At 40.8% G+C, this 11254-nt stretch overlaps 1 protein-coding gene across 3 annotated transcripts; it reads left to right on the top strand.

Annotated features, from left to right (window-relative positions):
* Positions 1-236: 236 nt before the first annotated feature.
* LOC127569912 (serine/arginine-rich splicing factor 5-like) lies at positions 237-10889 on the top strand. 3 transcript variants are annotated; one of them, XM_052014978.1, is made up of 8 exons: positions 237-312; positions 2659-2797; positions 4006-4076; positions 4155-4262; positions 4877-4946; positions 6692-6765; positions 7415-7525; positions 8483-10889. In XM_052014978.1, the coding sequence occupies exons 2-8, from the start codon at positions 2675-2677 to the stop codon at positions 8787-8789; spliced, it is 864 nt and encodes a 287-aa protein (XP_051870938.1). In that variant the 5' UTR covers positions 237-312; positions 2659-2674; the 3' UTR covers positions 8790-10889. The 3 variants fall into 3 exon arrangements, 2 of the variants coding, with proteins under 2 accessions (XP_051870938.1, XP_051870929.1); XR_007956261.1 differs by lacking the exons at positions 237-312; positions 8483-10889 and adding exons at positions 429-448; positions 6034-6566 and having other exon boundaries at positions 7415-7489; XM_052014969.1 differs by lacking the exon at positions 237-312 and adding an exon at positions 429-448.
* Positions 10890-11254: the final 365 nt, after the last annotated feature.

Below are 11254 nucleotides of genomic sequence, written 5' to 3'. Positions count from 1 at the left end.
CCCCCAACTCCCCCCCCCCTACTCCCCCCAACTCCCCCCCCCCTACTCCCCCCAACTCCCCCCCCCCTACTCCCCCCAACTCCCCCCCCCCCTACTCCCCCCAACTCCCCCCCCCCCCTACTCCCCCCAACTCCCTCCCCCCAACTCCCCCCAACTCCCCCCCCAACTCCCCCCCATCGGAGTTGACGCAAGTCCACACTTGTGCCATCGCTCCCCGCCCCGGAGGTGACGTCAGCTCCGGGTAACCGGCGATCTCCATTTTGTGATCGACTTTAATTTAAACTGCGTCATTCCAGCGGCGGCTCCGTGGAGGTAAAAGGGGTGGAGGATCACTGGGTACTTTGGGTCTGAAATGGAGTTCCTCTAGTATTGATTGAAGGAGGAGGGGGGAGCGAATCGATGGGTGGTGGTCGGGGTGTGCATTAGCTTCCACAACGACAGTCATGCGGTTAGTTGGAAGCTTCGCCCGAGGTTGCTGTGTGGGCGGAATTCAGTCCGGGAACGTGGTGGGAATGCTGCGCTTGGTGCCGTGGGTCAGTGCGGTTTACAGCTCTCCCAGTAAGGGAAGCTCCGCTGGGCCTGGGGAGTGGGCCTCGCTCTCCCAGGGCGCTGAGTCACCGGGCGCCGGGCTGTTGGCAGCCTTCGGCCGCCATTTTGAGCGCCGCGGCTGCTCCGGATGCCAGTGAGGCCCGGGGCGGGAGCCCGATGTTAGCGATACCTTCACGCCCAACCTGCTTGCGATTGCTTCCCGTTACCCTGCCAGTGAAAGTCGGCTTCGGGCTGTCGTCACCCCCGACCCTCGACCCATTCCCACACCCCGCCGGCTGATAAATCTTGGTTTGGATCCAAGGCCCCGGGGTGTCCGCCCTCCTCCTCCCTCCTCTTTACCGAAATACACTCACAACGTTTTGGTCAGCGTGCAAATTGAGCAGCTTTTCTGTAACCCAAGGCAGCAGCAGGATTTGGTTAGCTTGCCTGTAATTTTTATTTCAGGTGTGTGTGTGTTTGTATGATTGCAGTTTGGGTTACCGCGCATCCCGCCGGTCGTGTCCGCGCCCGCTTCACCAGAGTTGTTCATGACTTTTGCCCTCTGCCCCTTGTCTGTGCCCTTCGCCATGTCCAATTCTCTTGAAGGCTCAAATAGAATCTGCCCCCACCACATCTGCAGCCAGTGCATTGCGGATTACAGCCGCCGCGTTTAAAAATAAATCTCGTCACTATTCTTTCCCCTTTTGAGTTGCAGATGTTGAAGTCTTTTTTCTGAAGCGACTTTTTCCCTGTTACTTTGCTATCTTATCTGATTAGATTTATTACAATACTCAAAGTGCGGGAGGAACTCAGCAGGTCAGGCAGCATCCTTGGAGGGAAATAACAGTCGACGTTTCAGGCCGAGATCCTTCAGGACTGGAAAGGAAGAGGGTAGAAGCCAGAATAAGAAGGTGGGGGGAGGGGAGGAGTACAGGCTGGATAGGCGAGTCCAGGTGAGGGGGAGAAGATGTCACAAGCTGAGAGGTGATAGGTAGAAGCATGCATGATTCTTAATGACCATAGACTGTTTAAGCAGGAGTCTACTGCACACATGCAGAGTGCTGGCCACCAGTGCAACTATCTTTTATCAAATGTTGATTAGATCCACCTGCATCTCTTAATGTTGCCCATGTTGATGAAGTCTTCGAATAATTCTTTTCACTGCGTGGTCGGGAAACTGACCGTTTTCTGATGTAGCCAAGTCTATGAATCCCGAACTCAGTGCTTGCTGGCGTTCTGATGTCTTCCAGAACTAGTTGTGACTTCAACAGTTCTCTTCACAGAGCAGAACGAATCTAATCCATTGTTACAACCTGGTTGGTCTGCTCTCAGTTTTCAGAAAAGTGATATGAGGGATTATTATGAAGTGACACATCAATAGTCAGGTCACCTTTGATTAAAGATCCATTGGTAGCACTGGTATTGAGGAATATAGAAAGGAAAACTACTGGAAATTTAAAATTATAAACAAACTGTTGTGATGCCACTTGGGTTGAGACCTTGCAGTTTTGCAGCATGTGACCAATTGAGGCATTATAAAACCCAATAAAAGTGAAGTACTCAAATGAAGGAATCTCCACTGAATATTGTCTAGTATAGTTCTTTATCCAGAAAAGTGGTAGTGGCAGTAAGGCAATTACATTAGCTCCAGAACAGCTTCATGAACAATGTTTTTGCACAAGTAACTTGCCTAACTTTTTCAAAATGTTCCACTATTTACATGGTATGTCAAAGCCAAGTTGAAATCCTCTATTTTCCTGGATGAGTGTTCCTTCTAAAGCACATCATCCAGGCAAAACATTAACATCCCATCTTGCCTTGAGCATTCACTTCACTATTAGTAAATTGTGGCGCTAGTGTACTAGCTTTAAAAAGAAATGCTCTTCCTTAAGCCATGCTTTGTACTCCCTTAAAGCTTAGAAGCAGAGGCACACACTAATGCATTTGAAACTAGTTAATGTTCTTTCATTGTTATTACTTGTGGAAGTGCTTTCCATGTAAGGAAGGTGAAGCTTCGGTAATATATCTGAGCATTTTTCTAAATGAATTTGTTGAATGATAAAGATGTTCAAATATTTTAAGTCTTAACAGAAGAAATCAAGTTTTGATTTGTGTCCCATATTTCTCTAGGTGTTCATTGTTTAGGATGAGTTCCCGAGTGTTCATCGGTAGATTGAGCCCTCATGCTACTGAGAGAAATGTGGAGAAATTTTTCAAAGGGTATGGGCGAATTAAGGAAATTGATTTGAAGAATGGTTTTGGATTTGTGGTAAGTTTTTCTTTTCTGCATTTGCATAGGTTCAAGTAAAATTGCGAGAAGCTTGATTGATCTTACCATCTATTCCAGTGTTTTTTTTTGCATCATGCATTGTGTTGATTATCAAAATTAAGACATTAGTCGGCTGAGTGTGCTGAAAATAATCTGTAGCTTGCATTATGAAATCATATTTTCAACACGAAAAGCCCATTTGATCCAACACATTTGTGCCTTATTTTGTACCCATGTAATTCTCTCTCACTCATGCATATGTAATGTCTTCATCCATTTTCTAATCTTTTCTCATATTTATGTCACTTCACTTTAAACACATCACTGGCGGTCTGCATAAAAGACAGGTTGTTTGCATTACTGGCATATATTGTTGCATTGTAACATGCTTCTAGGACATGCATGATTGTCGAAAATAGAGTAACATTTTGGCTTTAGCAGAATACAAATAGTTGATTTGATATCACGCGAATCCACTTGGTATAACTTTATGAAAACTGAACTCGCGGTTCTCTTGCGCAGTAGTTTACTTCACTGAGGGATATAGTAGATAAAAAGGCCCGGTGAATACCACATTTCATTGACTTCTAATTAATTTGGCCCATCCTCTAATATCTGTGCTCATGTCCAATCTTATCACTGTGGCTATACTTCTTTGTGCTTTACTGCACATTCAGATATTCAGCTTATTACAATATTCCAAGTTGCATTTCTGTTGTTAAATTTTTATTGATGCCATGTTCTATCTTTGCCTGTCTAACACCATAGGCTTTTTGCTTAAACCTGTAAGAATATGGTGGATATAGAGAATAAGGAGCGGATGCATCTGTTAATATTATAGCATTTGTATAGTTAAGCGATTTCAGCTTAATGTTTAACTTTACAACTTAACCAATTTCCTTACCTGGTAAGCTAGTATATAATTCTATTAAAATCTTTAGGCCCATTTATTCTATATGAATATACCTTAAATAATATCAGTACAAAGGATGGAAGAGAGAGATTGCATCAATATAATTACCATTACCTAAAGCTTATTAATGAAAAAATGCTGAAACAAAAATATTCTCAGAAACACTCAGCGGGTTGAGCAGAATCTGTGATGAGAGAGACAGTCAAAGCAATAATGAAGTGACCTGAAAAGGCTTGCATTTGATTGAGAGTATATATCATTAGCTCTTTAATGGAAAAAAGTTGAATTCTTCCAGGAGTTTGAAGATTACAGAGATGCAGAAGATGCAGTTTATGAGCTGGATGGAAAAGAGTTGTGCAATGAAAGGTATAAAAATATGTTTGTCAGTGTCCCAGTGTTTATTCTCAATGATATTTATAGATATTAATGGTATAATATCTTCAGAGTTACAGTTGAACATGCCAGAGCGCGCCCTAGAGGAGGACGTGGAGGGGGACGGTTTCAAGGTCGCTTTAGCCAGCGTTGGTCCCGTAGTAGTGGAGGAGGAGGAAGGTGAGTCCAGTGTGTTGTGCTCTTCAATGGAAACTTCATAGTTTAAATAAGTAACAAGTAGAGCAAGAGCACAGGAGCCGAATGCCATTGGACCATACTAGGATGCATTCAAATATTTGAATATATACTTGTACTGTTTGGAAGTGGTGTAATTCATAATTGTTTATCATCTTAAGCTCTGCAGCATGCTGGTAAAATTACTGTTTAGGCATTTTTTTTAAACTAATTTTCTCTTCATTTCCTTGTGTCCATTTCTGGGTTTTTATGTTGAGAAGTTTATCTGTAGGAATCATTGCTGGACTGGTGTATTTTGAACACTTATTAAATAGAAATAGTTATGGGATTGCTTGTTCACAAGTTCTCTTATGGGATTCTGAAGCCAGCTGTGCTGGCGAGCAGTTAATCATAGTTAGGAATTTTAAACATTAAGCTTGACCATGAGATCCTTCCACAGTTCATGGTTCAGTGTGGAGAGTTTGAGAAGTTAATCACTGAAGCAATGGTGGAGTTTCTAAGTTTGTGCTGGGGAACAATATCAGTTCATTGTTTGCTTTAAACTCGGGCACCAGCAGTCAGTTTTGATAATGTGCTGACCTCCATTAATTCTCTTTTAGAAATGGGCCTCCAGTTCGTACAGAAAACCGAGTGATTGTTGAAAATCTCTCTTCACGAGTTAGTTGGCAGGTATGTTATGTAAAATAGTAAATTGTCTTTTGTGGTGTAAACTGCTCACAAATTGTAAGATGAAATGAAACTGGTAATTCCTTTTGGATTAAATATGAATAGGGCTTTCAAGGTTGGTCAAGACTCTTTACAGTGAAGGGCACACCTTAGTTCAGGGGCTCACTCATTCACCAAATTAAACTAATAAATCAAGAGAAAAAATTTATCAATCAAGTAATTGTTACATAGACATAGATAATTTGGGGAAAACTGCAATTTATCGGTTAGCTGCTGCCAAATTGGCTTTGGAGATGGAAAAATTGATGTTGATATTCCCTCCCTGGAATGGATTACTTAGCTAGTTGAAGTTGACCACAGAATTGTGGGTAGTGATATTTGCAAGTAAATTGTTACATTGTTCTGCCAGATCTATATATTACAAACTTGGTGCTTAGTGATTGCAGATCTGTGTTCCTTTACTGTAAAATGACTTGGTCAAATACAACCTATCTTCCTTAAGCTGTTGCAATTTCTTGTATGAACTTTTGAAACCTCTGTATTGTTGATATTACATATTTCATTGTGCACATTTTAATCTTCTTTCATTTTGTAAAACAAAATTCTAAGCTAACTTTTTTGGAAGGCCTCTTTGCGACCTGAATTATTCTTCTCAGAGCTCCAGCCCTATTACTTTTGAATATTTGCTGAGTGTCTGAGGTGATGTTAATCCTGTTGGCCTCATTGCGAGAAGAGGTGGAACAGGAATATTTGAAGTGAGGTATGGGTCAATGCCCATGATTTCTCACAAGGCTAGCTCCTCTCAGGTGACGGGGAGGGGAAGTAGACTCTTGCCCACTAAGAAGGCAGGTACTGGGCATATTGTTATCAGCATTAGTGGGGAAACTGATTAAATACCTGCCTTCAGTGCAGGTAAATAGAATGGCATTGAGGAGTTTGTGAACTGTTTAATTTGCAGTTAGTTTGATTTCTGGAAGTTCAGTCAGTTAACTTGTTTGTTAACCTTGAAAGCCTTAAGAATGACATTTGTTTGGTTTTTATGCTTAATGTTTACAAAGTTTAACCAAATATTAAAACCTTTATTTACCAGCCTCTCGTTATGTCGTTGGCCTTGTGACGAGGAGTGCCGTTGGTTTTCCTAATCGCTCTGGCTTGGTCTCTTGGGCCTAGTTGAAATGCCAGTCCGCTCCTACGTTTGTCATTTGGTGATCTAGATCTGTGTGTGGTGGTCTGACCTACATGGTGGGCACTTGGTTAATGCCAGTGTTCCGTGCTGCACCCCGAAAATGGTGTCTTCCTAAAGTCAAGAGTTCTGGGCACCCACTCTAAAATGAGGTCCTTGGTTGAAAGAAATGGGAGAAATTCGCTAGTAGGGTTGGTTGGAAGCTCGATTGGAGTGAGGTGAGGAGTCCCTGGTACGGCGCAAGAGTAGCAGTGTTTGTTCCCATGGCAATGCCAGCGTCTGCCTTTAAGGTGGGGCGATGTCCGGGAAGGCTCGCATCGAATGATAGCGTCGGTCAAGTGGGTGGTGAAGAGCACCATCTGGTCTCCAGTCGTGGTGGTACCTCTGCAAGTGATTGTTGCATTTGGCTGGGTGAATAGCCTAGGGAATTGTACAGGAAGGTAATATAAATTTTGAAATTAGAATTGTTTTTAAACAATTTTTCCAATGATCTTGTATATTGGAAAATAACAGAACGAGTATTTTAATGTGCTCCTTTTTAACTAATTGATCTGATCTTACTTAGGATCTGAAGGACTTTATGAGACAGGCCGGAGAAGTGACTTTTGCAGATGCACACAGACACAAACTCAATGAAGGGTAAGTTACAAGAATGAATTGGTGTCTTAACAGCTTGAAACTGCTGATCTGAACTGAAACAGTCTGTTGAATGTTGAAAACATAATCATGTACATTAAACATTGAATTTGGAAAATAGAACAGGGCTTTCATAGCATAATAATCATACTTAAGATGCTAAAATAATGCAAACAATATGTTTTCCACTGAGCTTACACTTAGAATTTGGTTGAGATTTCAGTTATATGTATATCAATTATTTTGATGATTCTTCATTGCAGAACAAAGAATTACTTCGGAGTTGCTATCTTATAATGACCTTTTGTATGGTTTTGAACATTTATTCCTGCTGGATACAGATATCAGTCATATCTTGACTGATTTTTAAAGTTCTGTTTGCAAAGCTGAATTAAGCTGATCTGTATTTTATTAATGGTTGGGTCTTTTTGTTTATATGATACTATGAAATATTGAAAGCCAAATCTTATGATGACACTTTCAATCTATGCTTCTCTTAGAAGCCATATGTTGTCTTATATTTAGTGGCAATTTTGAAGAGTCTAAAATTTTCACTTAATTTCTTAGTTATGTTCTCTCCCATGTGTTCTAATACATGGTACTGAAGAGCTGAGCAGTTTTTCCTCACAGTTATTTCATTTTTCATTCTCAGGATTGTAGAATTTGCATCCTATAGTGACCTGAAGAATGCACTTGACAAGTTGTCTGGAACAGAACTTAATGGAAGGAGGATCCGACTGATTGAAGAACGTAAACAATACAGGTAAATGTTGGAGAATGCTGTCCCAGTGTTAGAAGGACAGCCCTGTTAGGTTTACACATATTGCATTCTTTTGGGGTTGACAGTTTGGAGAGTGCTGTGAGATTTTGGTGAAAACTAGAGTTCTGAGGTATACAGTTTATAATCAATTTTTTTTAAAGAGGATGCTCTTTGCTAATGGAGAATGTTTTGAATTTTAGTGTGGATGGTTTAGTAGAACAATCCATTTCATTTCCACAGAATAAGCTAGAAATTCTTGGAATCTTGGGGGAAGAGCTAAAATTTCAGGTTGATGACTGTGCATCAGAACAAGGCGAAGTTAGAAAGCATATTTTAAGATATGGCAAAGGGGGAGTAATGGAGGAAACAAAGGGGATGGCTGATAGGGAAGAAACACCTGGTAGACTTTGAAAATGACAGCTGAGAGAAGGTGGTGAAGGCTTGTTGATTGCAGATGTGTGTCCAAATGTGTTGTAAATACAGGGTGAATGACAAGAGATAGTCAAGTCGTGGAACTGTGACGTAAAAGACACTGCAGATGGTTGAAATCTGAAATAAGAGAGAATACTGGAAATGCACAAATGGTCAAGTAGCATTTGTTGGGAGGGGGAATGGAGTTCACATTACAGGTGGACATTTTATCAAAATTGTCCAGTTCTGCAACAAGCTGGAAAGGGTGTTACCTGATATTGATGAATTGAATCTTGAATCCTCAAGGCAGCTATGTGCCAAGTAGTAAGATCAGATGCTGTTCTTGGGCTTCATTTGAATAGTAATATGTCAAATTCATTAGTAGGATAAGAGAATTGAAGTGACTGGCAACTGGAAATTCAGGATTGCCCTTGCTTTGTGAACTGATGCGTTACGGATGTGTTTGAGAATTAAATTCTTTCCTGTCTCAATGCATACATGCACAAAGATACTTGAGGTCTACAGTTCTCATTTTCTTTATATTTTCAGGTCTCGGAGCAGGTCCCGATCCCGTAGTCGCAGTTCATCCAGATCTCGTAGCCGAACACGTAGCCGATCTAGGTCCAGAGGCCGCAAGTCCTACAGTAGGTCAAAGAGTAGGAGCCGCAGTAAAACACGTTCTCGTAGCAGATCACCTGTGCCTGCTAAGGAGCAGAAAGGCCGGTCTCCTTCCCCAGCTAAATCCCCACAGTCAGCAGAGCGTCCAAGATCTCATTCTCGATCCCGGTCTCGTTCTCGGTCAAAATCCCGGTCTCGTTCCCGATCCAGATCACCTTCTGCTGAGAGTGCTGAATGAATGTTGTTTGTTACTTCATAAATTGGACTTTTACCCTAAGTGAAAATTGGTGTACAAAAAGCCAAGTAGGAATCAGTGAATATCTGTCAAAGGATTGCAGATTTCATTTGTTTACTTAAAGGCACAATATGTGCGGTTGCTTAACGCACAGAACTGTTGACTTGATTGCAATTCACTTTCATTTAGAAAAAATTATCTACTTGTTTTCAATATTGATTTCATTAGCTGATCTCTTTCTTTTTCTTTCTATAATATTGAATACCATTTCAACAAATTATTTTTTCTTGTGCATAGCTTCAAATAAATATCCCAGAAAATTGTACATTTACATTGGTTTGTGAACATGTTTCTGAAGTTCTTTTTTGCCCTTGACCATACATATCACCTTAGATAGTCTTCACATTGCTGGATATGTTTCAGAAATTCCATTGCAACAAATCTTCAATGTACCACTGAGTGTATAAGGTAGACAGAGAAAGAATAATGTGTAATGTTGCATGTACATTCATTTTGTACATTAAATACCTACCTTGGTTTGCTGTAATATTTGCATTTGTGCAACAAAGGCAAATTTACATGCTATGAATAACCTGGCCCTAATGCTTATAAAGACAGTGGATGAACATGTCTGACTTCCTAGGTAGCATTGAAATATTTACAATAGAGTTACCGGTATCTTCAGAATTGTACTATTTTATCTCTATGGGAAACATGGAATAAGAATAAAGTTATCTTCTCTAGCTAACCATAGAACAATACAGGCCCTTCGGCCCACCATGTTGTGCTGTCCTTCAAACCACACCTAAGACTACCTAACCCCTTTCTCCCACATATCCCTCTATTTTAAATTCCTCCATATGCTTATCTAACAATCTCTTGAACTTGACCAACATATCAGCCTCCACCACCACCCCAGGCAGCGCATTCCATGCACCAAATTCCTCTCAATATTTTGTGTACCTCTATCATGTCTCCCCTTATCCTCCTCCTCTAGCCATCCTTCTGCTCTTCATGTACGAGAAAAAAGCCTTGGGATTCTCCTTAACCCTACTCGCTAAAGCCTTTTCATGTCCCCTTCTTGCTCTCCTCAGCCCCTTCTTAAGTTCCTTGCTTGCTACTCTATATTCCTCACGAGCCCTATCTGATCCTTGCTGCTTACACCTTGCGTTTGCTGCCGCCTTCTTCCTAACTAGTTGTTCCACCTCCCTTGTCAACCATAATTCCTTCACCCTGCCATTCCTTCTCTGCCTCACCGGAACAAATTTATCCCTAACATCCTGCAAGAGATCCTTGAACATAGACCACATCTCCACAGTACATTTCCCTTCAAAAATGTCATCCCAATTTACACACTCAAGTTCTCGCCTTATAGCCTCATAATTAGCCTTTCCCCTATTAAATATCTTCCCGTCCTCTTTACTCCAATCCCTGTCCATGACAATGCCAAAGGTTATGGAGCAGTGGTCACTGTCCCCCAAAATGCTCACCCACCGAGAGATCTGTCACCTGACCTGGTTCATTACCTAAAACTGGATCTAATATGGCATCCCCTCTAGTTGGCCTGTCAACATACTGTGTTGCAGGGTGTGTTTTTAATGTCATGCACTATATAATGCAGCATTTCTACTTTATTTTGCCAGATCATTGGCAGCTCATGAAAGCAATTCCAGAATTTAGATTTGAAGTAAATTTGTTTCTTTAAAATTAGCAATAAGTCCCAAGATTTAATCCCACTTGAGTCACTGATCTTAATTAAATTTTCGTTCCTTCCAGGAAGTTGTAGTTTATGCTGTAGTATAACTAGGGTGAAAGTACTTTTGGTTATGCAGCTGTGAATCTAGACAGTTTTGATCTTTTAAAAGGGGTCTTCGGATGGGAGTTGACTACCATTGTGTTCAGCTGATGTATGATGTATTTGAGCAGCTGAGGCCTATCATGCTGATCATCTGGGAAGTGTACAAAGAGTTTCAATTTCCATCTGTACTGAACCATCACTATTGGTTGTATCATTATAACTTAGTAACTTTTATAATGAAATAACATTGATATGTTTGTATGTATGTAGATGGAAAAGAATTAAAATGAAAAGATTGCACAGAATTTGTGTGTTGCCTTGATTTATGACCGTTGGATTTACCCCAAATTTTGTTCTAGTTTTGCCTTCTGACTTGCAAGCTTCAATACATTTTCCCTGTTTTTTGCTCTCATTTATAAATTACATTCTGAAGTATAAACTCAGCACGTCCTTGAAATTGACAGCAGGCTTCATTTTATTCATTGTATGAAAATGTAAGTCATTCTTAAGACACTTTGTTCAGTGTTGCCATTGTAGCAGGTATTCTGGCATAGCTAACAAAAGAATTGAGGAGCAAAAACAACACTGGAAATACACAGCAGTCCAGGCAGCATCTGTGGAGAGAAACATAACTGGTCATTTACAGAACAGTGAAAAATAAGTTGCAGTG

The sequence above is a fragment of the Pristis pectinata genome, chromosome 1 (assembly GCF_009764475.1).
Source record: "Pristis pectinata isolate sPriPec2 chromosome 1, sPriPec2.1.pri, whole genome shotgun sequence".
NCBI classification, from domain to species: domain Eukaryota; kingdom Metazoa; phylum Chordata; class Chondrichthyes; order Rhinopristiformes; family Pristidae; genus Pristis; species Pristis pectinata.
Note: the sequence above shows the minus strand (reverse complement) of the source record. Positions and strands in the feature narration are given on the sequence as shown.